Source organism: Bombina bombina, chromosome 4, assembly GCF_027579735.1.
Source record: "Bombina bombina isolate aBomBom1 chromosome 4, aBomBom1.pri, whole genome shotgun sequence".
Taxonomy (NCBI): domain Eukaryota; kingdom Metazoa; phylum Chordata; class Amphibia; order Anura; family Bombinatoridae; genus Bombina; species Bombina bombina.
Window position 1 is genome coordinate 1,227,377,163 of NC_069502.1, and position 18,441 is coordinate 1,227,395,603.

At 41.4% G+C, this 18,441-nt stretch overlaps 1 protein-coding gene across 3 annotated transcripts in view; it reads right to left on the reverse strand.

Moving 5' to 3' along the window:
- Positions 1-3,392: 3,392 nt before the first annotated feature.
- The window catches only part of ABCC10 (ATP binding cassette subfamily C member 10), a 628,132-nt gene continuing 613,083 nt past the window's right edge, over positions 3,393-18,441 (reverse strand). For all 3 annotated transcript variants that reach the window (XM_053712768.1, XM_053712767.1, XM_053712766.1), the window contains one exon: positions 3,393-4,441. In XM_053712768.1, coding sequence (XP_053568743.1) covers positions 4,306-4,441 — 136 coding nt within the window. In that variant the 3' untranslated portion in view covers positions 3,393-4,305. The remainder of the gene's footprint in view (positions 4,442-18,441) is intronic.

Sequence of the window (18,441 nt, forward strand, 5' to 3'; positions counted from 1 at the left end):
CTAGTGTGATCAAGGGCTGCAGTCTCATTTTGGATGGATACTAGTGTGATCAAGGGAAAAAGACTTACTCCGGATAAATACTAGTGTGATCAAGGGTTACAGTCTTACTCCAGATAGATACTAGTGTGATCAAGGGCTACATTCTTACTCTAGATGGATACTAGTGTGATCAAGGGCTACAGTCTTACTCCGGATGGATACTAGTGTGATCAAGGGCTACAGTCTTACTCAGGAGGAATACTAGAGTGATCAAGGGCTACAGTCTTACTCAGGAGGAATACTAGTGTGATCAAGGGCTACAGTCTTACTCCGGATGTATACTAGTGTGATCAAGGGCTACAGTCTTAGTCCGGATGGATACTAGTGTGATCAAGGGCTACAGTCTTACTCCGGACGGATACTAGTGTGATCAAGGGCTACTGTCTTACTCCAGATGGATACTAGTATGATCAAGGGCTACAGGCTTACTCCGGATGGATACTAGTGTGATCAAGGGCTACAGTCTTACTCTGGATGGATACTAGTGTGATCAAGAACTACAGTCTCACTCTGGATGGATACTAGTGTGATCAAGGGCTACAGTCTCACTCCGGATGGATACTAGTGTGATCAAGGGCTACAGTCTTACTCCGGATGGATACTAGTGTGATCAAGGGTTACAGTCTTACTCCGGATAGATACTAGTGTGATCAAGAGCTACAGGCTTATTCCGGATGGATACTAGTGTGATCAAGGGCTACAGTCTTACTCCGGATGCATACTAGTGTGATCAAGGGCTAGAGTCTTACTCAGGATGGATACTAGTGTGATTAAGGGCTACAGTCTTACTCAGGGTGGATACTAGTGTGATCAAGGGCTACAGTCTTACTCCGGATGGATACTAGTGTGATCAAGGGCTACAGTCTTACTCCGGATAGATACTAGTGTGATTAAGGGCTACAGTCTCACTCTGGATGGATACTAGTGTGATCAAGGGCTACAGGCTTACTCCGAATGGATACTAGTGTGATCAAAAGTTACAGTCTTACTCCGGATAGATACTAGTGTGATCAAGGGCTACAGGCTTACTCCGGATGGATACTAGTGTGATCAAGGGCTACAGTCTTACTCAGGGTGGATACTAGTGTGATCAAGGGCTACAGTCTTACACAGGAGGAATACTAGTGTGATCAAGGGCTACAGTCTTACTCCGGATGGATACTAGTCTGATCAATGGCTACAGTCTTACTCCGGATGGATACTAGTGTGATCAAGGGCTACAGTCTTACTCTGGATGGATACTAGTGTGATCAAGTGCTGCAGTCTCATTTTGGATGGATACTAGTGTGATCAAGGGAAAAAGACTTACTCCGGATAAAAACTAGTGTGATCAAGGGTTACAGTCTTACTCCAGATAGATACTAGTGTGATCAAGGGCTACATTCTTACTCTAGATGGATACTAGTGTGATCAAGGGCTACAGTCTTACTCCGGATGGATACTAGTGTGATCAAGGGCTACAGTCTTACTCAGGAGGAATACTAGAGTGATCAAGGGCTACAGTCTTACTCAGGAGGAATACTAGTGTGATCAAGGGCTACAGTCTTACTCCGGATGTATACTAGTGTGATCAAGGGCTACAGTCTTAGTCCGGATGGATACTAGTGTGATCAAGGGCTACAGTCTTACTCCAGACGGATACTAGTGTGATCAAGGGCTACTGTCTTACTCCAGATGGATACTAGTATGATCAAGGGCTACAGGCTTACTCCGGATGGATACTAGTGTGATCAAGGGCTACAGTCTTACTCCGGATGGATACTAGTGTGATCAAGGGCTACAGGCTTACTCCGGATGGATACTAGTGTGATCAAGGGTTACAGTCTTACTCCGGATAGATACTAGTGTGATCAAGAGCTACAGGCTTATTCCGGATGGATACTAGTGTGATCAAGGGCTACAGTCTTACTCCGGATGCATACTAGTGTGATCAAGGGCTACAGTCTTACTCAGGATGGATACTAGTATGATCAAGGGCTACAGTCTTACTCAGGGTGGATACTAGTGTGATCAAGGGCTACAGTCTTACTCCGGATGGATACTAGTGTGATCAAGGGCTACAGTCTTACTCCGGATAGATACTAGTGTGATTAAGGGCTACAGTCTCACTCTGGATGGATACTAGTGTGATCAAGGGCTACAGGCTTACTCCGGATGGATACTAGTGTGATCAAAAGTTACAGTCTTACTCCGGATAGATACTAGTGTGATCAAGGGCTACAGGCTTACTCCGGATGGATACTAGTGTGATCAAGGGCTACAGGCTTACTCCGGATGCATACTAGTGTGATCAAGGGCTACAGTCTTACTTAGGATGGATACTAGTGTGATCAAGGGCTACAGTCTTACACAGGAGGAATACTAGTGTGATCAAGGACTACAGTCTCACTCCGGATGTTTACTAGTGTGATCAAGGGCTACAGTCTTACTCCGGATGGATACTAGTGTGATCAAGGGCTACAGTCTCACTCCGGATGGATACTAATGTGATCAAGGAAAACAGACTTACTCCGGATGGATACTAGTGTGATCAAGGGTTACAGTCTTACTCCGAATGGATACTAGTGTGATCAAGGGCTACAGTCTTACTCCGGATGGATACTAGTGTGATCAAGGTTTACAGTCTTACTCTGGATAGATACTAGTGTGATCAAGGGCTACAGTCTTACTCTGGATGGATACTAGTGTGATCAAGGTTTACAGTCTTACTCCGGATGGATACTAGTGTGTTCAAGGGCTACAGTCTTACTCTGGATGGATACTAGTGTGATCAAGGGCTACAGTCTTTTTCCGGATGGATACTAGTGTGATCAAGGGCTACAGTCTTATACTGGATGGTTACTAGTGTGATCAAAGTATAACAAAATTAAAGTGCACACAGATTATTCAGACCTCAGGAGCCACTCGCCTCACATTAGTGGCCCTTCCGGGTGCCGTTGTTGGAAAATGGAGAGCGATTCTCATAGCAATCTTGCCTGTGAATGACTCAGAAAGATTGTGATCATTTTGATTACAATAAAAAAATCCAATCCTGTTTGAGTCCAAAACAAGTGTTTCACAGCCCTTTACTTATAATATGGAAATTCAAGCTGTGCAATTAATCTCAGTATGAGGCTGCAATTTTTATCAAAACAATAATTACAAAATAAACAACAGTCCTTAATATGTCACTTCAGTCACACAACGCTCCAGTGCAGCACTGATAACTCTTTTGGGGGGGACGGGCCAGGAGCGTCACATCAGTGTCACAGCACAAAAGGCTACCACCACCAGTAGTGAGGTGTGCACAGACAAGGAAGGTGGCAGACTGGTGGTGCTGTATTGAACAATAAAATGGATTTTTGAATGAAAAATGTGTTTATAAAAATATTTTAATAAAATCGCAATTAAAAATCACAACATTTGAACAGAAAAAATCATAATATTTTCCCCCATATTGCACAGCCCTACTGGATATGTATCAGTATCAGCTAAGAAAATGAACATTAATAATGGGTGTGTGTTTGTCATCTGAGCACAGAGATCTCATAAGAAGATACATGGGCATAATAACCTAAAGCCGCACAGCTTTATTTGTTTTATTCATAAAATGAATAAGGGATAAATATAAAGTGGCACTTGTATAGGTGGTGTGTAGGTTTCCTACCTTACTGCTTCTGCTTAAAACTCCCTTCCCAGCACCACATGGCCTCACATTTCCTACCTTACACTCTCCTGAGTCTTGTGGATTTTCTTCCTCTGTTGCACTAGTGGTTTAACTCACAGCTTTGTCTCTCCTGAGTCAAGTAGGTCTCTGTCACACTATATGGACTCCCCATAAGTTGCCTTTGCTGGGTGAGCTTTCCACTACCATACTGCACTATATCTTCCCTGTACCATATACTGCATATGATGTATCATTTTAACCACATTACGTGGTCTCCCCACCTCTTGGTCACACAGTGATCACATTCAAATGTTCTCTTGCTTCAAGTTGATGTTTGTCTACCCCCTAACAACATAATGCTGAAGATTTGTGCTTGTTTTCTGTTCCCCCTACTCTTCACAGCTTTCCCACCTCTCTGATGTGCCTTATGGACTCTCCCTATCCTCTCCACTTAGCCAATTAGAAGCTTCATGTGCTGCTTGGACTTCTCACCTTTCAAATGAATTTCCTGCTTTATAGATATAATGGGCTGACCCACTCTTCATGATTGCCCTCAACCCGGCAAGTTTCCACCACCCTGTATTCCCTGAACCCCTTGCACATATTGTGGGTACTGCTCCTTAGAGTTGCCCTCCATGTATGAGTTTGTAAAAGTGTGAGTCCTTCCTTTTGCTCAGGACCTCAGGAGGGTCCATCTCAACCACCTTCCCAGCATGCATCACCAGTATACGATCTGAGTCCAGGATAGTGTTCAACCTGCAGGGAGAAAAACATAAAATTATGCTTACCAGATAATTTCATTTCCTTCTGTACAGGGAGAGTCCACAGCTGTATTCATTACTTGTGGGAAATACTGAACCTGGCCACCAGGAGGAGGCAAAGACATTTCAGCCAAAGGCTTAAATACCTCCCCCACTTCCCTCATCCCCCAGTCATTCTGCCGAGGGAACAAGGAACAGTAGGAGAAATATCAGGGTGAAAAGGTGCCAGAAGAACAAGTTAAAATTTAGGGCCGCCCATTGGAGAACACGGTCGGGAGCTGTGGACTCTCCATGTACAGAAGGAAAGGAAATGATCTGGTAAGCATAATTTATGTTTTCCTTCTTAAAACAGGGAGAGTCCACAGCTGCATTCCTTACTTGTGGGAACAAATACCCAAGCTCTAGAGGACACTGAATGCTAACGGGAGGGCAAAAAGGAGAGGCGGCCCCCATCTGAAGGCACCACAGCCTGCAAAACCCTTTCTCCCGAAGGCTGCTTCAACAGAAGCAAAAACTCAATAAACTCAATAAAGGAGGACCAGGTAGCCGCCCTACAAATCCGATCCATAGAGGCCTCATTTTAAAAGACCCAAAAGGACGTCACTGCGAGCCGTAATCCTCTGAGGAGGCTTGTGTCCCGCTGACTCATAAACCAAGCGGAAGATATTTCTCAACTAAAAGATAAGGAAGTCGAAGATGGCTTCTGACCCTTACACTTCCCAAATAGATAAGAAACAGATAAAAAAAATCTGTCTATTCCTATGTAGCCTAAAGATAGAATTTCAAGGCACAAATCCATATTATGTAGTAAAATTTCCTTCTAGAAGAAGGAATAGAACATAAGAAAGGAACCACAATTTCTTAATTGAAGTTGCGATCTGTCACAAACCTTAGAAAGAAATCCGAACTAGGTTCGCAGAATAGCCCTATTATTGTGGAACACCATATAAGGATGGTCGCATTGCAAGACCACAATCTCAGAGACTTCTGCACGCAGAAGCAATATTTAGACAGAAAGGAATCTCCCAAGATAACAACTTAATGTCAACCTAATGCATAGGTAAAAAAGTAGCCTTCAGAACAAGATCTAAGCTCCAAGGAGGAGCATCAGATCGACACACCGGCCTGATCGTAGTCAGAGCCCTAACAAAAAACAAAAAAACGGAAGTTCAACGAGCCTCTGTGTAGTAAAAACAGACAGGGCCAAAACTGTCCCAACAAGGAACTAGCTAAGAGGCCCTTCTCCAGACATCGTGGAGAAAGAAAGGGATCCTGGCAGCCTAGAATAGTGTGCTAGGATGAACCACGCTCTTCACAGAGGAAGGGGTCCTCCACACCTTATGATAGATGGCGAGGAATCAGCTAACGTGCTTGAAGGAGAGGACCATAATCTCTCAGAAAACCCTCTCTTGGCTAAGACTAAGCGTAATCTCGCAGTCCGCCTCAGCAAAATAAGATTTGATGAAGCAAAGGGGCCTTGTTCCAGCAGATCCCTGCGACAAGGTAACCTTCCTGGTGGGGAAGACGACATCCCCACGAACCCGCAAGCCATGATCTTCGCAGCCGCAATGGAGCAATCAGTATCCCTGACGCCTGCTCCTGCTAGGTTCAAGCCACCACTCGAGGAAGGAGTAATAGGGCAGAAAGGAAATATTGTATTGAACCTCCAAGGCACTGCTAATGCATCCATTAGCTCCATCTGGGGACCCCTGAACCACGACCCATCTGTGGGTAACTAGGTATTGAAACGGGACGCTGAGACTCTCATCCGGCGTCCCCACCCAGATACAAATATCCAAAACCCCTTGGATGGAGACCTTATCCCCAGATAAAGGGAATGTCTGTAGAAAACATCCGTCCCAGATGACCACACCCGGAGAGTGGATCGCTGACAGCAAGCAGTAGTGGGTCTCCACCCTCTACCAAACCCAAGATACTACCCTCATCGCTAGGGAGTCTCTCGATCTGACTAGAATCTATAAACTGGGACTAACCAGTAGTCAAAGCCCTCAGAGCAAAAGATTGCCTGAAGATCCAAAAAGTTAATAGGAAGGGAAACCTCCTGAGACCACGGGCCCCATACCCACTTGGCACGCCCTCACCATCTTGACGGACCTGCGACCGAAGTCAAAACCGCCCCGGGTGATTCAAGAAAGATGTCTCTCAGGACAGGGAGATCAGGTCAAAGACACTAGAGAGCGATTCTCTCAACCAGTAGTCCAGGTAAATCTGTTCGAAACAGCGCCGCTCCACTGCCTCAGCATACACCGAGCCTCGGCTGAAAAGAGACCTAGCAAAAGGAATAAAGTCCAAGATGGACCCCATGACAAATCAACATCACCCTACACAGAGCCAGCGATGGCCTAAAGGTGGTCTGAAGGGCACGACCTGATGAAGCTAACACATAACTTCACAAGTCCGAAAGAAATGTCTTCATGTCTATGAAGACTAAATTAGCATCCAGGAAACCACCCTGGTCTAGATATTCTTCCATCCCTGAAGATCAAAGAAGACAGATGAAATCCCTAATGGTCCTCTATCAGATGAGACAATGGCGATTGAACCAGATCGTCTAGACTAGGGAAGCTACCGCCAGATCTGGATTCTGGCCACTGCCAAAAGAAACCCTAGATTCCTAAAAGGCTCTAGAAGCAGTAGCGAGACCAAAAGTGAAGGAACAATGTACTGGAAGTACTGGTCCAGAAACGACATCCTTAGGAACCGGAAGTGTTCCCTGAGGAGGAATGAAAAGGTATGATATCCTTCCTCAACAGTGGTCCCGCGCTGCTCTTTCCGTACCAATGGTAGAGCGGATCATATAGTCTCCCTTTGGAACGAGGATACATGATAAGCTTTAGGACCCAAATAGGACAGGAGTTCCCTCCTTCTATGGGACCACGAAAACAACGGTTTGAATAATATCCTCACTCTGCGATAGGCACCGGGACCATGAATCAAAAGGAAAACAAAAACCTGCACCCACCTGAAATAGCTTCCCTCTCTCTGTCTGGAAGACAGGATAAAGAGAAGGCAAACTGACCTGGAAGGCTGAGATTTGAAGCCTAACTATGACCTCTAGGACCCATGGATCCTGTACGTCCCTGAATCAAGCGTCTGAAAAGAGCGAAGGTCAGTCCCCAATGCGATCCAAGATAGGACCTTTTTTAACGGGTCCCTCCTGCCAACCTAGGTTAGGCAGGCCTCTGCTCTGCTTGGACTTATTCCATGACTGAGTCGGCTTCCAGAAACACTTGGAATGTTCAGGATTAGCGGAGATCTCTGACGCTGGGCTTTAACAGCATTAAAAGAACATTAAAAGGTAAAAAAACAAAAAACAAACAAACGCAGAATAGCTGAACCAAAGGAAAACTTTCTCTCAAGCAGAAGAAAGATTAGATTCAGAAGTCATATCTGTCAGAGCAATTTAAAGCCTGAACAGAACAAACCTGAAGCCCTAGCTTTGGGGCTAGTAATTTGCAAAACTCCCAGATAAAAGAATTATAAGCTCCAAGGCCTTATTTTCTAAACTATTGAGGGATCACCACCTCAAATCGAGACAGAGACGCTTCATTAGGAAGTGTCCAGAAACTGCGACAATCTAAGTTGACAGTACATAAATATCCCACGTGACGAAACATCTTCAGAAAAAGAGTTTCCTTTTATAACCAAGAGCTCTAAGAATTAACTATCTTTAAACGAAAGACAAGTGCACAAAAAGTGATAGCCAAGAAGGGGTGGGCAACGACACAACCCCCCTATAGAGCCCGGAACTGGGAATCTGAAAAAAAATAAACGAAAAGGAAGAGTATCTAAATCCTTCCCTACCCGCCTAATCAAATTCGCCATCTGATTTAGTGTTCTGAGATTCGACTGGAAGATCAGTACTAGGAATCTCTAATACCGCCAAAACATCTATTAGAAGCGAGCACAGGTGTGCTACTCTAAATCTAAAGGCAAAAACCTCCTTCGCCGGAGGAGTAGAAGCAGCAGAAACATAGATTTTAAATAGCAGAATGTATACTTAGAAAGTCATATAAATGATTTGTCTATAATTTCCAAATCTATTTAAAATACTCAAATAACATACAGGGAGTGCAGAATTATTAGGCAAATGAGTATTTTGACCACATCATCCTCTTTATGCATGTTGTCTTACTCCAAGCTGTATAGGCTCGAAAGCCTACTACCAATTAAGCATATTAGGTGATGTGCATCTCTGTAATGAGAACGGGTGTGGTCTAATGACATCAACACCCTATATCAGGTGTGCATAATTATTAGGCAACTTCCTTTCCTTTGGCAAAATGGGTCAAAAGAAGGACTTGACAGGCTCAGAAAAGTCAAAAATAGTGAGATATCTTGCAGAGGGATGCAGCACTCTTAACATTGCAAAGCTTCTGAAGCGTGATCATCGAACAATCAATCGTTTCATTCAAAATAGTCAACAGGGTCGCAAGAAGCGTGTGGAAAAACCAAGGCGCAAAATAACTGCCCATGAACTGAGAAAAGTCAAGCGCGCAGCTGCCAAGATGCCACTTGCCACCAGTTTGGCCATATTTCAGAGCTGCAACATCACTGGAGTGCCCAAAAGCACAAGGTGTGCAATACTCAGAGACATGGCCAAGGTAAGAAAGGCTGAAAGACGACCACCACTGAACAAGACACACAAGCTGAAACGTCAAGACTGGGCCAAGAAATATCTCAAGACTGATTTTTCTAAGGTTTTATGGACTGATGAAATGAGAGTGAGTCTTGATGGGCCAGATGGATGGGCCCGTGGCTGGATTGGTAAAGGGCAGAGAGCTCCAGTCCGACTCAGACGCCAGCAAGGTGGAGGTGGAGTACTGGTTTGGGCTGGTATCATCAAAGATGAGCTTGTGGGACCTTTTCGGGTTGAGGATGGAGTCAAGCTCAACTCCCAGTCCTACTGCCAGTTTCTGGAAGACACCTTCTTAAAGCAGTGGTACAGGAAGAAGTCTGCATCCTTCAAGAAAAACATGATTTTCATGCAGGACAATGCTCCATCACACGCGTCCAAGTACTCCACAGCGTGGCTGGCAAGAAAGGGTATAAAAGAAGAAAATCTAATGACATGGCCTCCTTGTTCACCTGATCTGAACCCCATTGAGAACCTGTGGTCCATCATCAAATGTGAGATTTACAAGGAGGGAAAACAGTACACTTCTCTGAACAGTGTCTGGGAGGCTGTGGTTGCTGCTGCACGCAATGTTGATGGTGAACAGATCAAAACACTGGCAGAATCCATGGATGGCAGGCTTTTGAGTGTCCTTGCAAAGAAAGGTGGCTATATTGGTCACTGATTTGTTTTTGTTTTGTTTTTGAATGTCAGAAATGTATATTTGTGAATGTTGAGATGTTATATTGGTTTCACTGGTAAAAATAAATAATTGAAATGGGTATATATTTGTTTTTTGTTAAGTTGCCTAATAATTATGCACAGTAATAGTCACCTGCACACACAGATATCCCCCTAAAATAGCTATAACTAAAAACTACTTCCAAAACTATTCAGCTTTGATATTAATTAGTTTTTTGGGTTCATTGAGAACATGGTTGTTGTTCAATAATAAAATTAATCCTCAAAAATACAACTTGCCTAATAATTCTGCACTCCCTGTATATATATGAACCTGGGAGATGTGTCTAACGCATAAGATACCTTTAAATCTAAAGTGAATATGTAACTGTCTATTTTAAGTGTTTAACCAACTCACTTCAGAATAACAATGTTTCTATCATTTCAGACCGAGTAGAAAACAATAAATTGTCCCATAAATGATATATAAATTGTGTTTTTCATACACTCAAAATAATACTATCAAGAGATGTACAAAGATGTGGGCTATATTTATATTGAAAAGGAATGAGACTCCAATAAGCATATTTTAACATAGAATTGATAATATACTCATGTTTGGTATCTATGAATGCATGCTAGATTATATTAGATGGGACAAATATATGACCAGACAGGTTTATTAATATCAAGAAATAGTGTATTTGATAAACATTTTTTTAGATATTTAAACAGAAACAATATTTGATGGTAAAACTGCATTTCTGGTTATCTGCTGCCACCAATAGTTCAGAAATGGTATGACAGCCAAACGAATTGACTATGAGAACATATGCAAATCCAAATAAGCCAATCAGGGAGGCGTCTCCCAAATAACTAATTAGGAACAAGCATCGGTAAGGGTCTATCCAATTCTTGTGGAAATGATTAAAGAAAAGGAGGAGGGATTCTTTATTTTTTAAATAAAAACCCCCACACACAGTAGACAAAGGACACACAGACTCAAAGAAGCATAAGTTTTGGAGAGGAAAATACATAGGCTTTGGGCCAAGTATATTCTCTGCTATTTTGGGACACTTTCTTGAACAAAGGAAGATTAACAATTGTGAGGCCTGTGCCTTTACACATAGTGGATAAATCCTTCTTAGATAACCCACAAGAAATTCTGGAAGCGGAACACTCATTTGGTTATGTGGTAACATATATATGGCTGCTCTATATTTTTAATATTTAAATCAAAGGTATTCTAAAATTATAGTTATATTGTAGTTGTGATTTAAAAGGAGAATTTATTTTTATATTTAATATTAATTAGACCAAGGGTAGTAAGTATACTGTGCAAACAACAAACTGGGAGGAGAGCACCAGGTAGTGACCAAAAACTCTTTATTGAATAAAAACACTTGGAAAACAGGTTAAAAAGCTGTAAACCTCAATGCTGGGTAGAGAGTGCGGGTATCCACGTACCCTAACGCTGACGCGTTTCGGCTTTTGCCATAGTCGTAGCAAAAACATTTTTCTATTGGTAAAAACAAACCACGTTGGTAAACACACCTCCACATCTGTATCTGAGACTTCCGCCCTTAAGGATGTCTTTGAATTTATACTCAATCTCATTACTCTTTATTTCAAATATTTCGGAGGTCTCATATATAGTGATATTTGTCTGTAAACTCTACAAGATACTAACGCTGTAATTGACCTGCTGTGTGATCCATTTGTTGCAAAAATGTCTCCTAGTCCCTAATATACATCCCAATAATATTGTGGCCAGCTGATGACTCGGCAAATCAATATTCAATGGGAGACCAACTTTTCTATCATCTAGCGATTTCCTTCACAGTCATATGTGTGTTTATATAATCCATATTGGTTACAATATTGGGCTAGTTAGTATATTATAAATGCTGTGGAACTCAATTTTGTCATCAGGTCTGACAGGTGAAGGCATAAGTAATGCTATGTTTGTTACTTGTCTAATCCCTTGTATGGCATGTGATCGCTTATATGTACTCTGGATACACAGGCTAACACCAATGATTTATGAGGTCAAATTCGGAATTGAAACCATATGGGACCCTGATTTTTAGTCTATGTATCCAGAATGCCTCTCTTTTCGACAGAATTGCTATCTATCACTTCCCCTCCTGTCCATCATGACCACTTCAATAATGGTCCAAGTGAGTGATTTAGGGTCTTTGGCATGCATCTCTCTGAAATGGCTCACTAGTGATGTAGTGAGCTCCCCCTGTTTGATGTTATTGATCTCGTATCCTGGTACTTACTTCACGTGTGGTAAACCTGTGTATTGAATATCACACAAGTCACAGTTGAGCAGGTATACTGCATAGGTAGACCTGCAGTTAAAGCAGGCTTTGTGTACAAAGGTCTCTCCTGTATGTGTGCTTTTAAAATCACTATCTATTCTTGACATGTTCACAAGCTATGCAGTTCTTATAACTGCATCTGTAGACCCCTTTGGAGCTTAACCAAGAGGATTCTTTCTTTCATGTAATTAGCAAGAGTCCATGAGCTAGTGACGTATGGGATATACATTCCTACCAGGAGGGGCAAAGTTTCCCAAACCTCAAAATGCCTATAAATACACCCCTCACCACACCCACAATTCAGTTTTACAAACTTTGCCTCCCGTGGAGGTGGTGAAGTAAGTTTGTGCTAGATTCTTCGTTGATATGCGCTTCGCAGCAGGCTGGAGCCCGGTTTTCCTCTCAGAGTGCAGTGAATGTCAGAGGGATGTGAAGAGAGTATTGCCTATTTGAATTCAATGGTCTCCTTCTACGGGATCTATTTCATAGGTTCTCTGTTATCGGTCGTAGAGATTCATCTCTTACCTCCCTTTTCAGATCGACGATATACTCTTATATACCATGACCTCTACTGATTCTCGTTTCAGTACTGGTTTGGCTATCTACTATATGTAGATGAGTGTCCTGGGGTAAGTAAGTCTTATTTTTTGTGACACTCTAAGCTATGGTTGGGCACTTTATTTATAAAGTTCTAAATATATGTCTTTAAACTTATATTTGCCTTGATTCAGGATGATCAATATTCCTTATTTCAGACAGTCAGTTTCATTATTTGGGTTAATGCATATGAATATTAATTTTTTTTTTTTCTCACCTTAAAAATTGTTTTCAAATTGACTTTTTTTCCCTGTGGGCTGTTAGGCTCGCGGGGGCTGAAAATGCTTCAATTTATTGCGTCATTCTTGGTGCAGATTTTTTTGGCGCAAATTTTTTTTGTCATTTCCAGCGTTCTTGACGCCGAAAGTTGTTCGTGATTACGTCATTTTTTTGACGTTTTGCGCCAAAAATGTCGGCGTTCCGGATGTGGCGTCATTCGTGGCGCCAAAATTTTTTAGGCGCCAATAATGTGGGCGTCTTTTTTGGCGCTAAAAAATGTGGGCGTCATTTTTGTCGCCACCTTTTTTTCACATTTATTTCAGTCTCATTTTTCATTGCTTCTGGTTGCTAGAGGCTTGTTCATTGGCATTTTTTCCCATTCCTGAATCTGTCATTTAAGGAATTTGATAATTTTGCTTTATATGTTGTTTTTTCTATTACATATTGCAAGATGTCTCAACCTGACCCTGGATCAGAATCTACTTCTGGAAAGACGCTGCCTGATGCTGGTTCTACCAAAGTTAAGTGCATTTGTTGTAAACTTGTGGTAACTGTTCCTCCGGCTGTAGTTTGTGATGAATGTCATGATAAGCTTGCTAATGCAGATAGTATTTCCATTAGTAATATTCCATTACCTGTTGCTGTTCCCTCAACATCTAATACTCAGGATGTTCCTGTTAATATAAGAGAATTTGTTTCTAAATCTATTAGGAAGGCTATGTCTGTTATTCCTCCTTCCAATAAACGTAAAAGGTCTTTTAAAACTTCTAATTTTTCAGATGAAATTTTAAATGACCGTCATCATTCTGATTTGTCTGTTTCTGATGAGGATTTTTCTGGTTCAGAGGATTCTGTCTCAGATATTGACACTGATAAATCTTCATATTTATTTAAGATGGAATTTATTCGCTCTTTACTTAAAGAAGTTTTAATCGCTTTAGAGATGGAGGAATCTAGTCCTCTTGATACTAAATCTACTAAGCGTTTAAATTCGGTTTTTAAACCTCCTATGGTTATTCCAGAAGTTTTTCCTGTCCCTGATGCTATTTCTGAAGTAATTTCTAGGGAATGGAATAATATGGGTACTTCATTTACTCCTTTTCGAAGGTTTAAGAAATTGTATCCTGTGCCATCTGACAGATTAGAGTTTTGGGACAAAATCCCTAAAGTTGATGGGGCTATCTCTACTCTTGCTAGACATACTACTATTCCTACGACAGATAGTACTTCCTTTAAGGATCCTTTAGATAGGAAGATTGAATCCTTTCTAAGGAAAGCTTATTTATGTTCAGGTAATCTTCTTAGGCCTGCTATTTCTTTGGCTGATGTTGCTGCCGCTTCCACTTTTTGGTTGGAGGCTTTAGCGCAACAAGTATCAGACCATAATACTCATAGCATTGTTAAACTCCTTCAACATGCTAATAACTTTATTTGTGATGCCATCTTTGATATCATTAGAGTTGATGTCAGGTATATGTCTTTAGCTATTTTAGCTAGAAGAGCTTTATGGCTTAAAACTTGGAATGCAGATATGTCTTCTAAGTCAACTTTGCTTTCTCTTTCTTTCCAAGGTAATACATTATTTGGTTCCCAGTTGGATTCTATTATTTCAACTGTTACTGGGGGGAAAGGGACTTTTTTGCCTCAGGACAAAAAATCTAAAGGTAAATACAGGGCTGCTAATCGTTTTCGTTCCTTTCGTCAGAATAAGGAACAGAAGCCTGACCCTTCCCCTAAAGGAACGGTTTCTGTCTGGAAACCTTCTCCAATCTGGAATAAAACCAAGCCTTTTAGAAAGTCAAAGCCAGCTCTCAAGTCCACATGAAGGTGCGGCCCTCATTCCAGCACAGCTGGTAGGGGGCAGGTTACGATTTTTCAAAGACATTTGGATCAATTCGATTCACAGTCTTTGGATTCAGAACATTGTTTCACAAGGGTACAGAATAGGTTTCAAGGTAAGGCCGTCTGCGAAGAGATTTTTTTCTCTCTCACATTCCAATAAACCCAGTGAAGGCTCAGGCATTTCTGAAATTTGTTTCAGATCTAGAGTTGACTGGAGTAATTGTGCCAGTTCCAGTTCTGGAACAGGGTCTGGGGTTTTACTCAAATCTATTCATTGTACCAAAGAAGGAGAATTCCTTCAGACCAGTTCTGGATCTAAAGATATTGAATCGTTATGTAAGAATACCAACAATCAAAATGGTAACTATAAGGACTATTCTGCCTTTTGTTCAGCAAGGGCATTATATGTCCACAATAGATTTACAGGATGCATATCTTCATATTTCGATTCATCCAGATTACTTTCAGTTTCTGAGATTCTCTTTTCTAGACAAGCATTACCAGTTTGTGGCCCTTCTGTTTGGCCTAGCAACAGCTCCAAGGATCTTTTCAAAGGTTTTCGGTGCCCTTCTCTCTGTAATCAGAGAACAGGGTATTGCGTTATTTCCTTATTTGGACGATATCTTGGTACTTGCTCAATCTTTACATTCTGCAGAATCTCACACCAATCAACTTGTGTTGTTTCTTCAAAGACATGGTTGGAGGATCAATTTACCAAACAGTTTGTTGATTCCTCAGACAAAGGTAACCTTTTTGGGTTTTCAAATAGATTCAGTGTCCATGAGCTTGTCTCTAACAGAAAAGAGACGTCTGAAATTGGTTTCAGCTTGTCGAAACCTTCAGTCTCAATCATTCCCTTCGGTAGCTTTGTGCATGGAAATTCTAGGTCTCATGACTGCTGCATCGGACGCGATCCCCTTTGCGAGTTTTCACATGCGACCTCTTCAGCTTTGTATGCTGAACCAATGGTGCAGGGATTATACAAAGATATCACAATTAATATCCTTAAATCCCAATGTACAACACTCTCTGACGTGGTGGATAGATCACCATCGTTTAGTTCAAGGGGCTTCTTTTGTTCGTCCAACCTGGACTGTGATCTCAACAGATGCAAGTCTGTCAGGTTGGGGAGCTGTATGGGGATCTCTGACAGCGCAGGGGGTTTGGGAATCTCAGGAGGCGAGATTACCAATCAACATTTTGGAACTCCGTGCGATTTTCAGAGCTCTTCAGTTCTGGCCTCTTCTGAGGAGAGAATCGTTTATTTTTCAGACAGACAATGTCACAACCGTGGCATATGTCAATCATCAAGGTGGGACTCACAGTCCTCAGGCTATGAAAGAAGTATCTCGGATACTTGTATGGGCGGAATCCAGCTCCTGTCTAATCTCTGCGGTTCACATCCCAGGTGTAGACAATTGGGAAGCGGATTATCTCAGTCGCCAGACGTTACATCCGGGCGAATGGTCTCTTCACCCAGAGGTATTTCTTAAGATTGTTCAAATCTGGGGACTTCCAGAAATAGATCTGATGGCCTCTCATCTAAACAAGAAACTTCCCAGGTATCTGTCCAGATCCAGGGACCCTCAGGCGGAGGCAGTGGACGCGTTGTCGATTCCTTGGAATTATCATCCTGCTTATATCTTTCCGCCTCTAGTTCTTCTTCCAAAAGTGATTTCCAAAATTCTAATGAAACGTTCGTTTGTGCTGCTGGTGGCTCCAGCATGGCCTCACAGGTTTTGGTATGCGGATCTCATTCGGATGGCCAGTTGCCAACCTTGGACTCTTCCGTTAAGACCAGACCTTCTATCTCAAGGCCCTTTTTTCCATCAGGATCTCAAATCATTAAATTTGAAGGTATGGAAATTGAACGCTTGATTCTTAGTCATAGAGGTTTCTTTGACTCAGTAATTAATACTATGTTACAGGCTCGTAAATCTGTGTCTAGGAAGATTTATTATTGAGTCTGGAAGATTTACATTTCTTGGTGTTCTTCTCATAAATTCTCCTGGCATTCTTTCAGAATTCCTAGAATTTTACAGTTTCTTCAGGATGGTTTGGATAAAGGTTTGTCTGCAAGTTCCTTGAAAGGACAAATCTCTGCTCTTTCTGTTCTTTTTCAAAGAAAGATTGCTATTCTTCCTGATATTCATTGTTTTGTACAGGCTTTGGTTCGTATCAAACCTGTCATTAAGTCAATCTCTCCTCCTTGGAGTCTTAATTTGGTTCTGAGAACTTTACAAGCTCCTCTGTTTGAACCTATGCATTCTCTGGACATTAAATTACTTTCTTGGAAAGTTCTGTTCCTTTTGGCCATCTCTTCTTCTAGAAGAGTTTCTGAGTTATCTGCTCTTTCTTGTGAATCTCCTTTTCTGATTTTTCATCAGGATAAGGCAGTGTTGCGGACTTCTTTTACATTTTTACCTAAGGTTGTGAATTCTAACAACTTTAGTAGAGAAATTGTTGTTCCTTCATTATGTCCTAATCCTAAGAATTCAAAGGAGAGATCTTTACATTCTTTGGATGTAGTAAGAGCTTTGAAATATTATGTTGAAGCTACTAAAGATTTTAGAAAGACTTCTAGTCTATTTGTTATCTTTTCTGGGTCCAGAAAAGGTCAGAAGGCCTCCGCCATTTCTTTGGCGTCTTGGTTAAAGTCTTTGATTCATCATGCTTATGTAGAGTCGGGTAAATCCCCGCCTCAAAGAATTACGGCTCATTCTACTAGGTCAGTTTCTACTTCCTGGGCGTTTAGGAATGAAGCTTCTGTTGATCAGATTTGCAAAGCAGCAACTTGGTCTTCTTTGCATACTTTTACTAAATTCTACCATTTTGATGTGTTTTCTTCTTCTGAAGCAGTTTTTGGTAGAAAAGTACTTCAGGCAGCTGTTTCAGTTTGATTCTTCTGCTTATAATTTCATTATTTGAGATTAAACTTTTGTTTTGGGTTGTGGATTATTATTATTTTTCAGCGGAATTGGCTGTCTTTATTTTATCCCTCCCTCTCTAGTGACTCTTGCGTGGAAGTTCCACATCTTGGGTATTTATTATCCCATACTTCACTAGCTCATGGACTCTTGCTAATTACATGAAAGAAAACATAATTTATGTAAGAACTTACCTGATAAATTCATTTCTTTCATATTAGCAAGAGTCCATGAGGCCCACCCTTTTTCGTGGTGGTTATGATTTTTTTTGTATAAAGCACAATTATTCCAATTCCTTATTTTGATGCTTTCGCTCCTTTCTTATCACCCCACTTCTTGGCTATTCCTTAAACTGATTTGTGGGTGTGGTGAGGGGTGTATTTATAGGCATTTTAAGGTTTGGGAAACTTTGCCCCTCCTGGTAAGAATGTAAATCCCATACGTCACTAGCTCATGGACTCTTGCTAATATGAAAGAAATGAATTTATCAGGCAAGTTCTTACATAAATTATGTTTTTGCCCTTTGTCTTTTAGCTGGGTAGGGGCCAGATAATTCCCTAATGTTTTGCCTCTTTTATACGAAAATTGGCAACCTTTTGAAACGACCTCTGTCAAATCATCATCTGCCTTTAAAATTACAAGATGTTTACGTAAGATATTGTATATTAGGTGATACTGTCTACAGTATTGGGTGAAAAAAAGTTACTCTCGTAGACCCTTTGTCCACCTCCTCTTTTCTACCTAGAAGGCTAGATCTTTCAATTGC